Source organism: Lissotriton vulgaris, chromosome 2_1 (genome assembly GCF_964263255.1).
Source record: "Lissotriton vulgaris chromosome 2_1, aLisVul1.2, whole genome shotgun sequence".
NCBI classification, from domain to species: Eukaryota; Metazoa; Chordata; class Amphibia; order Caudata; family Salamandridae; genus Lissotriton; species Lissotriton vulgaris.
This window is the reverse complement of record NC_141687.1, coordinates 424403161-424420659: the sequence shown is the minus strand read 5'-3', so window position 1 is coordinate 424420659 and position 17499 is coordinate 424403161. Positions and strand designations below refer to the sequence as shown.

General features: G+C 44.0%; 1 protein-coding gene across 2 annotated transcripts in view; it reads right to left on the bottom strand.

Moving 5' to 3' along the window:
• The window catches only part of FASTKD2 (FAST kinase domains 2), a 262282-nt gene that overhangs the window by 17915 nt on the left and 226868 nt on the right, over positions 1 to 17499 (bottom strand). For both annotated transcript variants that reach the window (XM_086955324.1, XM_086955323.1), the window contains exon 11: positions 10656 to 10770. In XM_086955324.1, coding sequence (XP_086811450.1) covers positions 10656 to 10770 — 115 coding nt within the window. The remainder of the gene's footprint in view (positions 1 to 10655; positions 10771 to 17499) is intronic.

Below are 17499 nucleotides of genomic sequence, written 5' to 3'. Positions count from 1 at the left end.
ATTGTCTGGAGTGTATGTTGTATTCAGTAGAGTGTAATTATGTGGCGTGTAATTATGTGGCACTGAGTGGTATTGTTTGGAGTGTATGTTGCATTGAGTGCAGTGTAATTGTGTAGCATATAATTATGTGGCACTGAGTGGCATTGTGTGGAGTGTGTGTTGCATTCAGTAGAGTGTAATTACGTGGCGAGTAATTATGTGGCACTGAGTTGTATTTGGAGTGTTTGTTGCATGGAGTGCAGTGTAATTATGTGGCGAGTAACGATGTGGTACTGAGTGGTATTTGGAGTGTATGTTGCATGGAGTGCAGTGTAATTATGTGGCGTGTAATTATGTGGCACTGAGTGGTATTTGGAGTGCATGTTGCATTGAGCGCAGTGTAATTACGTAGCATATAATTATGTGGCACTGAGTGGTATTGTGTGGAGTGTATGTTGTATTCAGTAGAGTGTAATTGTGTGTGAGGGTGCAGAGTGTGTGAGGGTGCAGTGTGTGAGGGCGCAGAGTGTGTGAGGGCGCAGAGTGTGTGAGGGCGCAGAGTGTGGGAGGGCGCAGAGTGTGTGAGGGCGCAGAGTGTGTGAGGGCGCAGTGTGTGTGAGGGTGCAGTGTGTGTGTGTGAGGGTGCAGAGTGTGTGAGGGCGCAGAGTGTGTGAGGGTGCAGTGTGTGTGAGGGTGCAGTGTGTGTGAGGGTGCAGTGTGTGTGTGAGGGTGCAGTGTGTGGCCTAAAGTAGTGTGAGGGCGCAGTGTGTGTGTCCTAAAGTAGTGTGAGGGAGCAGAGTGTGTGGACTAAAGTAGTGTCACGCATACACACATTCAAATACACATACGCTGGTGAAGGTTCGCAGGCACACAGAAACAATATGTACATGCTCTCAGACATCCACATCAGGTGAAACTTCCCTGAGGCAGTCCTTGACATGCCCTTGTGTGTGAGGTGTTGTTGGTGTTTGGTTGCACATAGTTCCGTGATGTAGTTGTAGAACAGTGTACAGAATAGGGGCATTCGGGCAGAATGAAGAGGCAGGACAAAATGGATGGTGTGAAAGTGAAGAGAGAGCAAAGAAGGGAGAATGGATTGAGATGCAGATTGGGAACAGAATAAGGAGGGGAAAAAGAAGGAGAGAAGTAATCTGAATAGGTAGAGGGGAAGAATAAGAGAAAGAGATAGGATGGATGGAGGAGATTTAATAGAAAACTCGGGAGAACAAAGAGGGCAGAGTTAGGGGAGAAGGCAACAATGAAGGAGAAGAGGACAGGAAGCGTGACCGAATGGGAGAAGAAATAAGGTTACTAAAACTCAAATTATTCCCATTGCGATTTCCAAGATATGTTTCTATCTATCTTTTTTTTAGAATAATAAATAAGACTGCAGTTCACTTGGGAATCTTGATTTTCTTGGAAGCCAGTCCAGCGGCTGGAAAGCGAAAAAACAAATGGTAGGAAAAGAGTAGTGGGGAAGATGTGTTGTGGCTGCCTGGAGAGTGACTGTATTATTTCATCTGCAGTCATAGCCTGGCTGGTGACCTGTGCTGGGTGAGGAGGTCACACACTGCTCTTCGCATGGATGATCTATTCGGGGGGTGGTAGACACAAGGTACATACATGTCTACATCGCTGCAGCTAGTGTCATCAGCATCTCTGCAGTGTGACTGGGCGTCAACCATTAGAACACCTTCAGTCCAGCCCGCGACGCATGCGCAGCTGTGATGTCATTCATGATGCCAAGTTAAGCACTTCAACTTTGTAATCGGCCCACTTGAGAGGTCATTTTATGAATTTAAAATAATTTCACTAAATGCATCACAGTAATGCCTTTCTTGAGTTTCCAAACGGTAACATAAAATTATAAATGAAGGGAATGCCCTGCATAATAAAATAAAATTGTACTCACAAACAAACTTAGTCACCAAATGGCTTCTTGGGACAAAACAGTATAGCAACAATACTTACATTACATGATTCGCAACACAGTTAAAACCGCTCCATTCAGGCAGCTCTATTAAGCCAATGTGGCTATACCCACATGGTAGGATAGCCCCTTACTAGCTTCCTGCTTCTCTGAGGCTTGCCACGGACGCACCCCACCTATGCAGCTGGCCCCGGAGTCGTTCCCTACAGTACCCAGCTCTCAGAAGACCCCAAACTAACAGCTCACATTTCTTATGTTATTACGGGGTCCTTCCAGTTCTTGTTTTTATTTCTTATGTACCCATGTTAAAGTCAAGCCCAGTACAAGAAAGGAGGCAATTCTTTGGTCTGTTTGAATTTATTATTTATTTATCTAGTAATACAATCAGTTCTGCCTCTAGGCGCTATGAGAATTCGAGCAGGAGACAAGCCCCGGTATGGAGAGTGCTCCACAGCTGTTCCGAAGAGCTGGGTCCAAGATGCTGGGGGTGGAGGGTGCAACCAACCACAGCCGATTGCACCCTGTGCAGTTTTGAGCATGGATTTTCAGGAGGACAGTTTGTTGGTTGACCTGTTTGAACTTTAAATTAAGCGAGGCCAGGGTGCAACGCGAATTGAACTTATTCAGCGCAGAAGAGGCAGCGTGAGCTATGCTGGAGGCATGGAAGAACACACAAGCTTTCAGTACGAGCCCCCTCCGAGGAGACATGGTCCCTTCACTGTAAAGGAGGCAGGACTCGTGCAATAGAAAGAAACTAGAGAACATATCAAACATATCCACCATTGATAAATAAGCACGCATCAGGAGATCGTCTTACATTTGTACATTAGAAGAAAAAAAACACAAATCTCAGCAGCTCACCTAAAATTGCATTGCTATCGGGAGGGAAGTATTTGGCGAATTAACCGAGCAGCGCTCTAAACTGCCTAGGAACAGATAGCGCTGAATAAAAGAACCAGAGAAATAAATGGATTTTTATAACTTGAAATAAAATACCAAAAACATAGTTTTTATGCTTTACATTTGAGTTGCTTCTCTGTTGGGGGCTAGCCTTTGACGCCGTCCTTAAGCAGAGTAGCAGGCAAGGAAGCCACCCAATAAATCAAAAGTATTACAAACCGAACAAGCTCTTGGCATTGGTGTGGGGAGGGGGAAGGAGAAATGCGAGTCACGGCCGCCAGGTCGTGAAGTGTGAAGCGGTGGGTGGGGAAGCAGATCCCTTTGAAGCTGCTGGGCAGAAATGCGAGTCATGGCCTGGATGCCGAGAAGTGTGAAGCAGTGGGCGGGGAGGCAGGAGCAAATGGTAAGGGGAACCTTTGAAGAGCAAGGCAGGGGGATAGAAGCGCGTTCATGAGCACGTGCACTTCTACAAATCCTCAGCTTTCTGGTTTGACTGCAATAGGTCTCTCTACGCGACCTACAAAGGGAGAATTAATGATATGCCAGAAGGTTATATTATCTTTTGACAAGCAAGCCTTGAGTAGTTGGTTCCAAGTCTCCTCCTTCTGGGTCTTTTTATGATGTTTGATAACAATCTTGTAGGCAAGTCTACACTTCTGCACTTCGTGGATAGACCTTTGTTGTTTGTCTAGTGCTAGCTTTAAACTTCTCAATGCCTTCGAGCAAGTAGTGTCAAACCAACCACAATTCTCTGATCCGACGGTATTACGATTGACAGTAAGGCCTTCAGTAATAAAAAATTGATTAGCTTAAAGGCCATAATGAGTTTATCAGCAGCTGCATACTCATCTAAACAGGTATCAAAGGGTGCCATCTGTTTGGAAATTAACTGTTCTAGAACGGTATTAGGATAGACCAGAGGCCCTCTTAAGGCATGCCTGCTGCGCCGAGAGATTTCACTGTTCACCACAGTTGACGTTGATTGTCTCTCGGTTGAAAAAGTAAATTAATATTCAGAGCTACACTCTGTGGAAAGAGATCACTGATTGCAGGGCCTTAGATGGAAAAGCATAAAACCAACTTGGAGTAACAAAGGAAAAAACAAAAATCAAGAACACTATTCTGTGGGGAAATGGATGGGATTGCCTTGCCAACAATCCAATTCCTAGACGCCTTATTGATAGATAGAGCATGAGGTCAATCTGATTCTAGCTATTGATTTCAACACCACTTCTGAGCTCCTTGATATGGACGATGTTGGAATCACAGCAGAAAAGGATGAAAGAAGGGCTATCCCTAAAATGGAGATTGCCGTGGTTAAAAGTTGAACATGGGCTACATTTCAGCTAAAGGCAATCACTATTGAATTTGGCATTCGAACGACAAATGGGAGGACTAAATCTGACCGTAAGGGGGCAAATATGTTTAACATCCATAGATCTAAAAGTCACACTGATTATGTAATGGTTGATCTGAAATTGTGGCACCTAGTTAACAACATGACTGTACTAGAAAGGGAAGAGAGTGACCACAACCCTTTATGCCTTTATTTAATAAGTTTTGGGTTCATAGCTCAACTCTTACTAGAACAAGGAGCACCGAACATACAGCAGATTAACACCGCTAAATGGCAGCAAATTCATTAGAAACTACTATAAAGAATGACATTCTAGATTTTCTGCACAAATTACTGGACTGCAGAGATGTAACTAAGGATAACCATGAGGTTATTGAGATGCATACAAAGTTTTTTGAGGATATTGCCACTCACATTGTAGCTCCATGTGCAAGTAAAACGTCAGCCCATAGTGGAAGGGGTAGCTGGTTTAATAGCGAATGCAGAAAGCTAAGGCACTTATTAGATAGGACCATGAAAGCACAAAAATCCTCTTTGATAGCATCCACTAGGAAATTGTATAAGTTGGCATTGGCCAGGGCATAAAAAGGGTGGGACGACAAGAGATGGCGAGATTTGGTGGGGATATGTGCATCTAAGGAGGACTTTCGGTTTTGGAGGCTAATGGCCAGTGGACAGCATACAGAGGATTTGAGCCTTAGAATCATGTCCTTTCTGTGGATTGGTTCAATTATTTCTCAGCACTATATTATGATGATGCCACAAACCAGGGCGAACATCTTTGGATGTCAAATTGATTCATTTTAATTTGTCACTCTTCTCCAGGGAGGATGTTTTTAACTTGCTGGCCCCCTTTTCTGGAGGGAGAGGTGCTAGTTCAGATAGAATTCCAGTAGATGTCTATCTCCATGATATAGATGTTTGGCTAAACTACATTCTTGTCATTGCAAACGAGATAGCTATGGGAACTGCCATTTTGGCATCTTGGCAGGGAGTGGAGGTAGTTCCAGTGTATAAAAAGGGGGACAAGAGCCTGCTAGCCAATTATGGGCCAATTTGTCTAAGTGACTGCCTACAGGACGTTTTCTGCGAATGGTTCTAGAAAATATCCAACAATTGGTAGAAAGCAAAAACATTTTAAGCCCATTGAAGGCAGGTTTTAGACTCAAGACATCAACAATTGATCATGTTTTCAGATTTGCTATAATATACTGGAAGACGGTCTTGATCGCCAAAGGTGACCTATATATAGTCTTTGTCGATCTTCAAATCTGCTTTTGATTTGGTACTACACTCAAGGTTATGGTCTGCTCTCTAAGAAATGGGGATGCTTCTTCACAACTTATCTTTACTGGTTAGATTACTCAATAGCAACTTTGCTCAGGTATGTTGGGGCTCGTAGGGTCAACAGAATGAAAGAATTCCTGTATTATATGGTGTCCGGCAGGGATGTGTACTGGCTCCTACTTTATTTTCCTTATATGTAAACGGACCGGTACACTACCTCCTAAAAGTTGAGGCTGATGCCCCATCCTTGGCACAGGGGAAGATACCATCATTGTTGTTTGTAGAGTACAATTTGCTGAGTTCTAAAACCCCTAGCAGTCTGCAAAAGCTTATATCTAGCTTCAGTGATTTTTGTTTGGAGAGTGACTTAGAGATAAATGGTGAGTATACTTAATGCATGGTGTTTAACCACTGTAAAACGTTTAAGGGAAGGAAAGCTAACCTTTTGGAGTGAATTACTGGAACAGGTAGATACACTTACATACCTGGGCATTAAACGTTAACCAAACTTCTCTTTGGACCAACATATTAACATTGTTACCATAAAACGTAGACAGAGAACTAGTGTAATTTTAAATGAACAGCATGCCTCTTACGCTAGGCCTGCCGCACCCGCTTTGAAAATCTACGAAGCCATAGCTCTAGGAGCTGACTTGTATGGCGCTGAGCTCTGGGATTTGGCAACAGTACGGGCCTGGCAAAATCCGAGTATAAATTCGTAAGAGAATTGGTTTCACTTCCCATTAGCATCCCTTTGTATCCTTTATTTTTGGATTAGGGCATGAAAAACGTAAATCTTTAAGCCCGTTTGCGACCCCTCCTATAGTGGCGCAGGATTTTGGTCACTCCGGAGCTGGTGCATTATGCAGCGGCCCTAGATGAGATAATCAGGCTGACCTCAGTAAGGCAGCTATTGATGGAGATTGGCTTTAGTGACCTAGGCCTTCATCCCATGACTGAAAATTCCTTCAGAGGATGTGCTGTAAAACACTATTGGACTTACACCCTACAAAACAAAAAGTGCATGGTTTGGGATGCAATGTTGACTGGCAAAGTTTTACATTGTAAGTCTGTATACATGCTAGAGCAGTATTGGGATTTTGTCACTAATCCATCTGATAGGAAGTTGTACCATCATTTTAGAGTATGTACTCTCTCTGTTAAGGCGTCCACTATGAAATGGAAAGGTGCACCTAGTGAGGAATGTCTATTTTGTGAAGGTCAAAAGAGACCATTCCACATGTGCTATTTGTATTTCCTGCGTATACGAATTTCTGCTCGCTTATATCACGCCAGCGTGCAGGCTGCTGGGCACCTCAAGCCATTTGGCAGTATTACGTATATTACGTACAGATCACTTACTCTGTATGTTTGCGCAGTTGCAACATTTTTGGGATTGGTGTGGGCAAAAAGGAGGGCCATTATTGCTGCTAAGTGATTTTAAAGCTACCTCTTTTTATGTAGAGTACACACTTAAAATTATTTTAATCGTGCTTTTATAGTTTGAATTTAGTTCAAGCGAACCTTACTGTAATGGAATATTGATTTTGTAAATGTGGATGTGGTTATGTTGTTTAATGTGATTATTTTGATATTATGACTGTGCTGTGTGATTGAATGTAATTATTTATTGCTCACTTTTATGGCTTAAGCTGAGATAAAACTATTTTGAATAACCTTGGCAGTGACAGGGGTGAAAGTGAGACATAGGAAGAGTGGGCGCACAAAAATGTATTAATGGAGAAAGGGAAAGGGAGGCATAGAGAACGGGAAAAGCAGGGTAACGTAATGGAAAGATAGGAAGACAAAAAGGGAGGAGAACTGAAAAAACTGCGAATAGGCCTATAGAAGGTGTCTCTCAGGATTACAGCAGAAAGTGCTAGCAAAGGTAAAGATCATGAACACATGCATGAGGCAGGCATAGATATTTTGGGATGACTTGCGAATTATGAGATTGCATGCAAGGCACATTGGTTGAATGAAAAATCGAAGTCCATGACTGTACTGAATTGTTTTCTCATGAAATAAACAAAGGTCATTGGAAGAATCTTTAACAGTGACAATTTCAACTATAAGTACATGAAGGAACCTCTGATCAGACTGCTTGGGCTGAAGCCAGCTCAGTACCTTCAGAGATTCTGGAAGAACCAGAAAGCTGATCTCTTGATCTATGATGTGTTGCATGGTTGGAATGACAAGGTGACAGGGATGGAAGTGAAGGATTACTAGTTGGTGGTGGCTGTGGGACCCAGATAGGTGCCTCTACCCGAATGAGACATGACAGAGAGGAACCTAGATAAATCAGAGAGGAACCCAGATATGCTTGCTGGGTTGGTGAGCCAACCACGTAAACAAGAATCTGGAGCAGCATAGTTCTAAGTACAATGGGGACACAGCTCGCAGTGGAATATTTCCAAAGTGGAAGGTCCCAGGGGTCCCAGCTGAGACAGAACCTAAAGAGAACTCGGTTGCTAGTCCGAACCAGAAGGGCAGTATGCCAGAATACAGTTGCAAACATATCCTGTTCGAACCATAATTTACAAAGTATTGTTCCACTGCGTGTAGAATTTCTATTCTTAATTCCAATGCAGTGGTATTTTTGCCAGATAGTTAGTCAATGATATTTTGGCATCATACCCCACAAATGAAAGGAGAGACGGAGGTTTCTGCTGCGCCCAAGGCAATGACACAGGTGCCACAAAGAAAGACATTACAAAAGGATTGCACTCTTAATAATCTCCTGATAGGCAGTGCTACCTGTGCGGAAGTGTACTAGTGATGGCCCTGTGGCACTCAGCCTAAGTGAGAGGCCAGAGGGACAGATATGCTCTCAAGTATATTCACCCAAACACTACAAGGTTTGCTAGTGAGGCAGGTATCAATGATAGGAAGATTCCTTTCATGAGGGATACGGACTCTTACTAGACTTTGATTGAGAGGAAGTATCGGTATCCTGAGGAGGTACTACCTGGTTCCAGAGGCATTGGTCTTGTACCTCGTAGGGACGACATGGAGTACTTGCCGGCCAGGATTGCTGTGGAAGCCCAAGGCAAGAAAACCATGATCACTGTAAGGGTGAAAAAGAAATAAGGTGCTGGATGCCTTTTCGGTGATGACCTAACTGCATATGAATTAGTCCCAGGGTCAGCAGTCTACTTGTCCTGGACTACAGCAAGTGTGCTTACTAGGGCAGAGGGTGTACACAATGTTTAAATTCTGACAAATTCCTTATTCATGAAACATTTGGGGATAGATACAATTACACAGAATGTTAGCACATATTCATTTTGAGGGTCAGATAACTCACATTTTTCATTTCATCTCAAGGGCAGTGAGCCCCATTTTCCTTCCAAACTGGCCTGAATTTGAGGATACACCAACGCCCATTTAAAGACATATGTTGGGTCGATATTTCTAGGTTGTCCAACTGATAAAGAAAAACCTGTTTACAATCTCTCTGCAAGGTGGACACCTGCTGCCATGTTTAGTTTCGTTATTGCAAACATATGACCGCTGTGTTTAGATGGCAGCATAATCAAATTTATTGTTATTTTTTTTACTATTTATCTTTAAATTAACTAGGCCTGGGCAGTAAACTCCGCTCTCAGAGTTTTCTGCGCTCCGCAGAGCATGCGGAGTTCCGAAAATATTTGCTCTACATAGTTTTTTCCTCGCTCGTGCTCACCAACATCAAGTTGATGAGAGCGAGTGAGGAAAATCCATTTCCCGTTGAGTTTTCTCAACACTTGTGGTCAAATTACTCAACACGGGCTATCGCCGATGGGCGCGACCACTCACACTGAGAAACCTTTTGCTCGCGTTGAAAAAGCTGCTGCTTGGATAGGAAACCTACTTGACTGGCGATAAAAGAAGCAGCACCTTCTTCCACTGCGCATAGTGCTTTTCGCTGGAAATCGACGTGAAAGGTATGACCGAACGTACTCTGCCGGTTGCAGAACTTCGCATAGCGTGCTGGAGTTTTTGGGTCACTTCGAGGAGTTCTGCGTAGCGGACCTCCCCCAAGGCCTAAAATTTCCCTTACATGTGTTGAGTTTGTGCGTGTTTTATTGTTGTTGTGTCAGAGAATTAATGTATACAGGCAAAGATGAGTGAGAGAATGCATGTATGATGAATAACTGAATGCCTACAACACTCAATGACACAAAACGCACTTTCGTTCTATTGGCACTGACAAAGCTTGTTCTCATGTGTGATGGCATATAGTCTTTAAATTATAATATTTAATTATGGAGCATTAGAGAAACACAATTTGTATTCTAAGACTTTATTTCGTAAGGGGATAACAGCTGAGCAAATGTTGCCACACAATGTGAATAAGCCATCTCACAAGCACATACAACTGAATTAACAAAAACAATCTGCTATTGCAGAGAATCTGGATTTATAGATAGAAAAGAGAAATGTTGGAAAATAACGGAATTTGTGTTAGGATCAATGGTGGGGAAAACGGGGAGAAGAGATGAGCTGGAAATGCACTGAAACACCATTCTTAACAGGTCAATAAATAAATACAGACTGTAAAATATGCGGTTCATATACATCAGGAAAAACGGAAAGCGAGAAACAGAATTTTAACAGAATTGTGGAGATGGGGAAAGTGACGGCGGAAAGAAAACCGGAGTAGATGGTGTAATGGTTCTGATCAGCACACTGAAGATAAAAGCAACAGTTTTGCAGTGGATATAACTATAGAATGCAATACTACAATCCTAAACAAATCCTGAGATTTGGAAGAATATACCAAACTACAATTGTTGCGTAGTATACTTTATACTGAATAAATCAGAAATGTAGTTCAAGTGATTCTGGGAGCTCTCTACAGTGCCTGCAAGAAGAAACGAGGGTAGCCAAAGCAAGAAACGTCTGGTTAGGAGACAAGGCGTTGGCAGCCCATGGGCTTAGAAGCATGCAAGAATTGTGACTTACATAACCTGGTAAGGAATGGCTCTCTTTCTTGGTGGTTGATGTCACCACATTGATCACTAATGATTCGAAAAATAATAGTCCTCTTTTCTGGCAATTTTCAACCCAAGCACTTTCATTGTTGTCTCCATCCATCAGCACTGCACTGGGATGAGGAATCAATTCACTTTCGCCTCATGCTGCCATGATATGTCTTTGGAAATCTCTATTCTGGTCATGAATATGCACAACATTTGCACCAACGAAAGCCGATCTTACCAGTACGACGTAGTAGCCCATCGCCCGCAGGTGCCTCATCTTCATTGCCAACTTGCCTTTGGGGTGGTCTGTGCCGAGACAGAACGATGCAGCCGGGGCACAGATAACAGCTACTCTGTGAACAAGGAGAGCAGGAAAAAAATACTTAACACAGAGTGGTGACTCATTGTCTATCTGTAGATCGGGGGTGCACCAGATTACAAAACAGTTTGTAAATATTCAAAATACATAGACGCCGGATTCCAGAAGATATTTGTAAATCTGCGCCTACAGATTTATGCCTTTGCCTGGATGTAGGTTCCCAACCTGTTCAGAAATTAACAAAGCTAGCCAAGTTTACTCCTGGCTCAGGTTTTCAGGCATAATACAAGAAACGTTTTTACAATTCCTATTTAAGTCTACTTGAAGGGCATTTCATGTGCTCTTTTCTACAGTATGCACAGTGCTCCACACAAAAAAGCCATCACCTTTGTGCAGTAGAACTTTTTTTCTCAGCAACAAAATCTTTTTTTTAAAACGCTTCCCTTACACCACAGTAATTTTGGGAGCGGCCCTTCCCATTCCCACCTCAGAGGATTTGTTGTACCTTTGACACAAATAAATCTACACTTTCTGTTTCTTGGTAGAAATGACCCGGAAGAATGTACCCACAGACATTTGGGTTTGAGGATGTTCCCAAACGTCCAAGGGCATTCCCGCCCTAGAATGCTCATTCCCACCACGAGGTAGGATTTACCAATGTAATTTTATGACATTGCACCATCACGGGGAAATATTTCACACAAGTTAGTCGATTTAAAAGTTCAAGTTCTCCATCTGTGAACTCCTTTTACTTGTACATCAAGTCATTTGCATGAATACAGCGCACAGTGTTTTGCAAAACTTATAGAAAGTTAGCAATACATGTTTACATGTTGTGATTCCCGTTAAATCACACAATTAATAACCGAATGCATTTAGTCTGGTTGTAACTTGCCTGGCCAAGGCATGATCTCACACCAATACCTGCCTGCTTTCTATCAAGGATAACGCATCGCTTAGTAAGCTATGACCTTGATCTTAAAACGACCATGAACAGCAGCAGGACAATGTGCACTCTTTAATCTCTTACATTCATTCTACTGCTCTTATAAAACCACAATCATGTACACATAGCCCCACCAGTGGTTCGCTATTGTGGGAAGGCTAGGGTTTTGGAATCAGATGCTCTTTAAAGGTTCTAATTACTACTTCCTCAGCTTAGTGACAAGGACAGCAGGATTTTATTCTATAAAAATGTGAGCCTCCTATTATTAAAATCCTTGAAACCACATGCCGCTGATTATGCAAATCAAACATCAACAGCTACATCTCACTGTCGAGTAGATTCTTTAAAATGGAGCAGAGATGAAACTCGAGGATACCGGTCTCAACGCAGGACACAATAAAATATTGTTTACACTTATTTATCCTTCAGTGAGTCATTCTATTGTCTGTCTCTTTTAAATTATGCTTTTAGAAAGCACTAACCACAAATGTATAAGCCTGCTCTTCAATGTGTGTCAAATATGGACTACAAGCTTTTAAGATGTATGCTACTTAATGGATGAAGACGAGGCGCGATACCAGCGTTGATCCAAAGCTTTCATTCACTGCCAGCAGCACTTTGCTTACACTTCCCTTGTGTGTTACTGAAAGCATTCCGTCATATCAAACAGACCGGTGTTAGATCCCCGCCCTTACATAGAAAAGAGAAGAAAAAAAGCCCCTTGCCCACTACACCAGGCATGCATTGCGAACTTAATGCAGCAGAAATTAAGGGAACAGTGTTAAGTTTCTCTGTCTCCAATGTTCGTTCGCTTTCTCATACTAACCAGCCGCCCACTTAGTGCTCACCCACCAACCTTCAACTATTCATTGGGCTTATAGCGCCACGTAAACCCCCTACATTCACATGCTCACTCACTTTTCAGTCGCTTTTATTTCTGCTTTTTTATTCTTGTTGTTCTTACAGTGCTGTGCCAAAAACACTGCTTACTAGGCCAGCGAGTTGGCTGGTACACGCAAGTTTCAACGCGAGACTGAGAGTTGGAATCAGCATGGAGTTATGAACATCTGTCTCAAGCACCAGACTTCGATCTCTTTGGTTTTCAGAAGATTACCTATTTTGGTCAATAAATTTGCGTTTCTTTCTTTTAAAGAACTGGATTGTCTTTAGCTGGTCCCCATAGGATTATGGCGTTCCAAGCATGTCAAAGCCAACCTGCAGATGTTCCAGCACTGACCCCGATGCTACGGTACGAAGCAGAGTAATGTCTGCATTCCTGTTTTACTGTCCCAAAATATTATTCACAGTAAGACTATCATATGTGCCAAACATGCTGAAGTTACAGACATGACGTGGCTTCTGGCGCACACTGGACTCAAGATGCAAACAGTAGAATCATAATTGGCGCGAATATTTTTTCTACGAAGTTCTTTTTGGCTGTGTTAAATTCAAGGACACCACTAAATATTTGTTTTAAAGCGGGGAGTGAATGTTAGGGAGGGGACATTTAAGGGGAGTCATTTTCAGGGTTTCTGTCAAGCCTGAAGCTTTTATCACCCCCTGGCATCGTCAAGACCCCACACCCAAGATCACCCTGGGTCAGTTAGATGGGAACAAAAATAGGCCCGGGCAAATATACAAAAGTTGCCTATATTTGTGGATCACGACCTTTGGAAAGCATTGCTTAGTTACTATCTGGGGACTCATTTTGGGAGAACACTGGCAAACAAAGCCTATTACAGCCAGTAGCATTGGATCGGAATTGTAACCCCATTATTACACTGCGTCTCACCCACTGGTACTCTGACACTCACCTTTCGGTCCATGAATCTCCCTTCATCCTTGCTCACGCTCATATCCTTGAGTCCTCTCCCGGTTCTTAAGCCCTTAAACTCCTGTTTGTTCATGGGAGATTAGTGTTCACCCTTAGGCCCTGTATATTTTGCTCACTCTAACCTGGAAGCTCCTGCCTACCCTCAGTTCAGTGAAAACAATGTTCACCGCAGCAGGGTTCCTCTTATTCTGAGGTTCACAGAAAAGGCCTTGCTCACTATAGGTCTGCAAGGCTCCAGCTTCCATAGTTTCGTTCTCAAACTGAGTTCCCAGAGGCTCCTGCTAACTATTAGTTCCAAAAAGCTCCTGCTTAACCTCAAGTTCTGGAACACCCCTCACTCTATGGTGCCTGAAGTTTCTTTTTGCCTGCAGCCCCCGAGGCTCCTGCTCAACCTGAGGTCATTCAAGCTCCTTCTCTTTGCTGTCCCTGGGACTCCTGGATACCCTGCAGATCACTGAACTTCTGGATCACTCACATGTCCCCAAACTCCATGATGTCCCTGTTGAAACGAAGACTCGAGTCACTGATGAGTTGTTGACTGAAAAGTGACCCCAATAAATAAGAATCCCTACTGCTCATTTCAAGTAAAACAGTGCTGCAGGACCTCTCTGAATGGGCAATGAGATTAGTGAGCTTTTGTCATCTGCCCCTTCTACTTGGCTGCCTGCAGGGAGAAGCTTCCCAAGACTCCTTCTCAAGTCAATGAAGCCACTGACAAAGGCTGTAAGAAATTGGGTTACTGATTGAGGGGTTGGAAACCCCACTCGGGCAACTACCACAATCCTTGTCAGGGTGAACAACAAAAGTCAGTAAATTAACCTGTGCTTAATATTCTGGAAGCTTGACATAAAAGCAGCCAGGCTTAACTTAGAGGTAATGTGTAAAGTATTTATGCAGCATACAAAGAGTAGTTAAGTAAAAAAACAAAACAAGAACATTCCCAAAACAATAATAGATTACATTTTAATAAATAAAATGAATGAAATCCAATCAATAGAACCAGAGTTATACATTTTAATTTTTTTAGTGAACTCTAGCACCTAAAAGATCAATGAGCCAATAGTAGGAATCTGGTCACGCAAGACACAACAGAGCTGCTGACTATTCATTTTTTACCACTGCCATCAGTTTCTACTGCAACATGTTGGAGCACTGATCAGATACAAGTGGTGGATGGAGCCCAGGCTCAGTTTACCTTCAGAATTAGAAGACATTTCAAGAAAAAGTTTTGGAGAAGGTAGAATCTCAGTGGAAAAATGCAGAAAGCTGTGGTCAATGATGAGGAGTCGCTAAACAAAGTTTTGGTGAAGCTGTAGACGTTGGCGGGAAAAGCTGGATTTTCAGGCCAAGGAGGTTGTTGTTGTCGTCGTTGATGAGCTGCTGGTCATCGTCGAACCAGTGAAGATTTCTACCTTCGGACTTAGAACTTTGTCTTGAGATCTGCTTCATCCAGCAGGATGGGGCTGCAGGCTGTAGCCGATGAGGGCTGCAGGAGGTTCAGCTGAAGAGGATTTCCTGCTGCAGAGAACGTAGCGGGAGATGCAGCAAAGTCACTCCCACCAGCGATGCACCTTCAGCGGATGGGGTTACAATTGGGTTCTGGTCTTCTGTCAGTTCTCAGAGCAGTTTTGCTGATAAATGCTTTAAGTACTAGACTTTGGATTCTGGTAAGTGGATGCGGATGCGGATGCAGGGCGCCAAAAAACCCTGGGGTGAACGTGCGCTCTACAAATTCATACTAACATGCCACTCCAGCACTACCACCACAAGGGTACAGGACCTATGGTGCTCCACTTGGGGGCTAGGACTCACACCAGCAGGGGACAGCAGCAAGGTTAAAGGCCTCAGGAACTTGTTATGTCCATGCAGCTCACACAAGAGGCCAGACAACTAGACTTTGGAGTTAAGTTGATGGTCCTTGGTTCAAGGAGGAGGTACAGTCCTCCTTCTTCAGACAGTAGGACAGCAAGACAGTCCTTTCAGCAGTAGGTCAGTGTGAGGATGTGCTACCCCCTGGAATGACATTCCGTCCTCTGGACTAAAACCGGACCCCCCTTACCTGTATCCCTGTCCCCTCCTTTGCTTCCAGGCTCCGACCTCCGAGGGCGGCTGGTTCTACCCCTTTAAGACAGCACCACCAACGCGTTCGTTCTCCGGTCATGTCCGCATCAAGAGATCCAGCCTGAATAAAGCCGGAAGAGGTGGTTCAGGAAGCGTTCTCCACCGGAAGTCCAAGGACGAAGAAAGCGGAGCAGAAAGAGGACAAGAGATGCGCCAAGACCTCCTTCATACCCCGGCTTTAACGTTCCTGACAGGGACCGAAGACACAAGCGAGATGGTACAGGGACCAGGAGAAGATGCCATCTACACCCGCCACAAGCCTGAAAGGGAGCTGGACCATATTCGGTACCGCGAAGAAGCTAGCCGCGTCCCAGGAGGGACGTGGCTAAACAAGGTACGAGCTGTATAGGAACGTTGCACACGTTCACTGGTGTTGGTCCTTGGTGATTACGCCCTGCACCCCCGATCCCTGTCATTCTGTGTCCAGACAGGCCCATCTTCTTATGGGGTATTTTTATTCTTTTTCCCTTTTATGTTCTGAACACTGGCAAACCTTGTGGAGCTACATCTACATATCGTGGTACTGGACAAATGGAGGCTCCACCCCTGTCTCCTTTCTGAAGAAAGAAGGAGAGACTCAAAGACGAATGTCGCGCGGAGACCCCGAAGATACTGCCCTGTTGTTATTTTATATTCTGAGTCCATACTGCTGACCTGTCACTGCCAATAAACCCGTTAACTCCTATAACGCTGTCCCTGTCAGCTTTTCCCCCGCGCCACAGTCAGTCCTTCAGGCAGCCGGGCAGTTCTTCTTCTGAATCTTCCACAGGTCCAGGTGTGTACTGTGTAGTGGTTTTGCGTTCTGTTTTTATACCTGGTGTAAGGCTGTGTAGTGTGTGTGGGAAGGGGGAGGGGTATGGGCGGGGGGCACCCTGCCCTACCGCCACATCTAGTTCTGGAAAGTTTGTGCCTTCCCCTGTCAGGGTTTCAAACGGTCTGGGGTGACATAAGGCTTCTCTGTGTGGCGTTTTCAGGATTGTGACTTAAAATCCAACTTTACCATTAAAGAGGCTTTTAAATTACAATTTATTTGAGTCTAAAAAACACATCTCTATCCGCTCCCAATCCAAAGGTGGCACTTATTAAATGTAAACAAGCATTGGCATAGCCAATAGTTCTCGCAATTGGGACCTTATAAGTGTTTAGCCATGCAACAGATGGTGTTGTTGCACCAAGGATATTCTGCTGCAAAACCAAATACTTATAGGGTCCAAAAAGCGAGACCTATGCTTGTTTGTTTTTTGTGGCTGTTTTGTTTAAGTTACCAGATCTATAATAGCTGGACATGGTTTTTGTTAACAGTTCTTTGCATCATATGAACTTGTTTTCATTTCTCTGAATGTTGTTTCCATTTTGGTTGTAGGAAGCAGTCATTCCCGGGGGTGTGGGGGCTGCCTAGCTGTGCTAATGCGCTGAACTTTGCACATGAGAAAAAGCCTGGTGCAGGTGCAATTTACAAGTGTGGAGTGAGTGAGCCCCGGACAGCATGACTCACTCACACAGGAGTTCATGCACTGCACCTGCATACTCAGCATGGTTTAAGGAAACTCGACCCACTCCCTCCCAGGGATCGAACACATATTTACCAAGAAACTCTGAGAAGAGCCTGCCTGCTGCACTGACAGCTGGTGGTGTGTGTGCCTGGTGAAAGCGGGCACTGATGTCTGGTGGTGTGTGTGCCCGATGAAAGTGTGCGCTGACGGCTGGTGGTGTGTGTGCCTGGTGCAAGCATGCACTGACAGCTGGTGGTGTGTGTGTCTGGTGAAAGCATGCACTGACGGCTGGTGGTGTGTGCCTGGTCGAAGCGTGCATCGACGGCTGGTAGTGTGTGAGCCTGGTGAAAGCGTGCACTGACGGCTGGA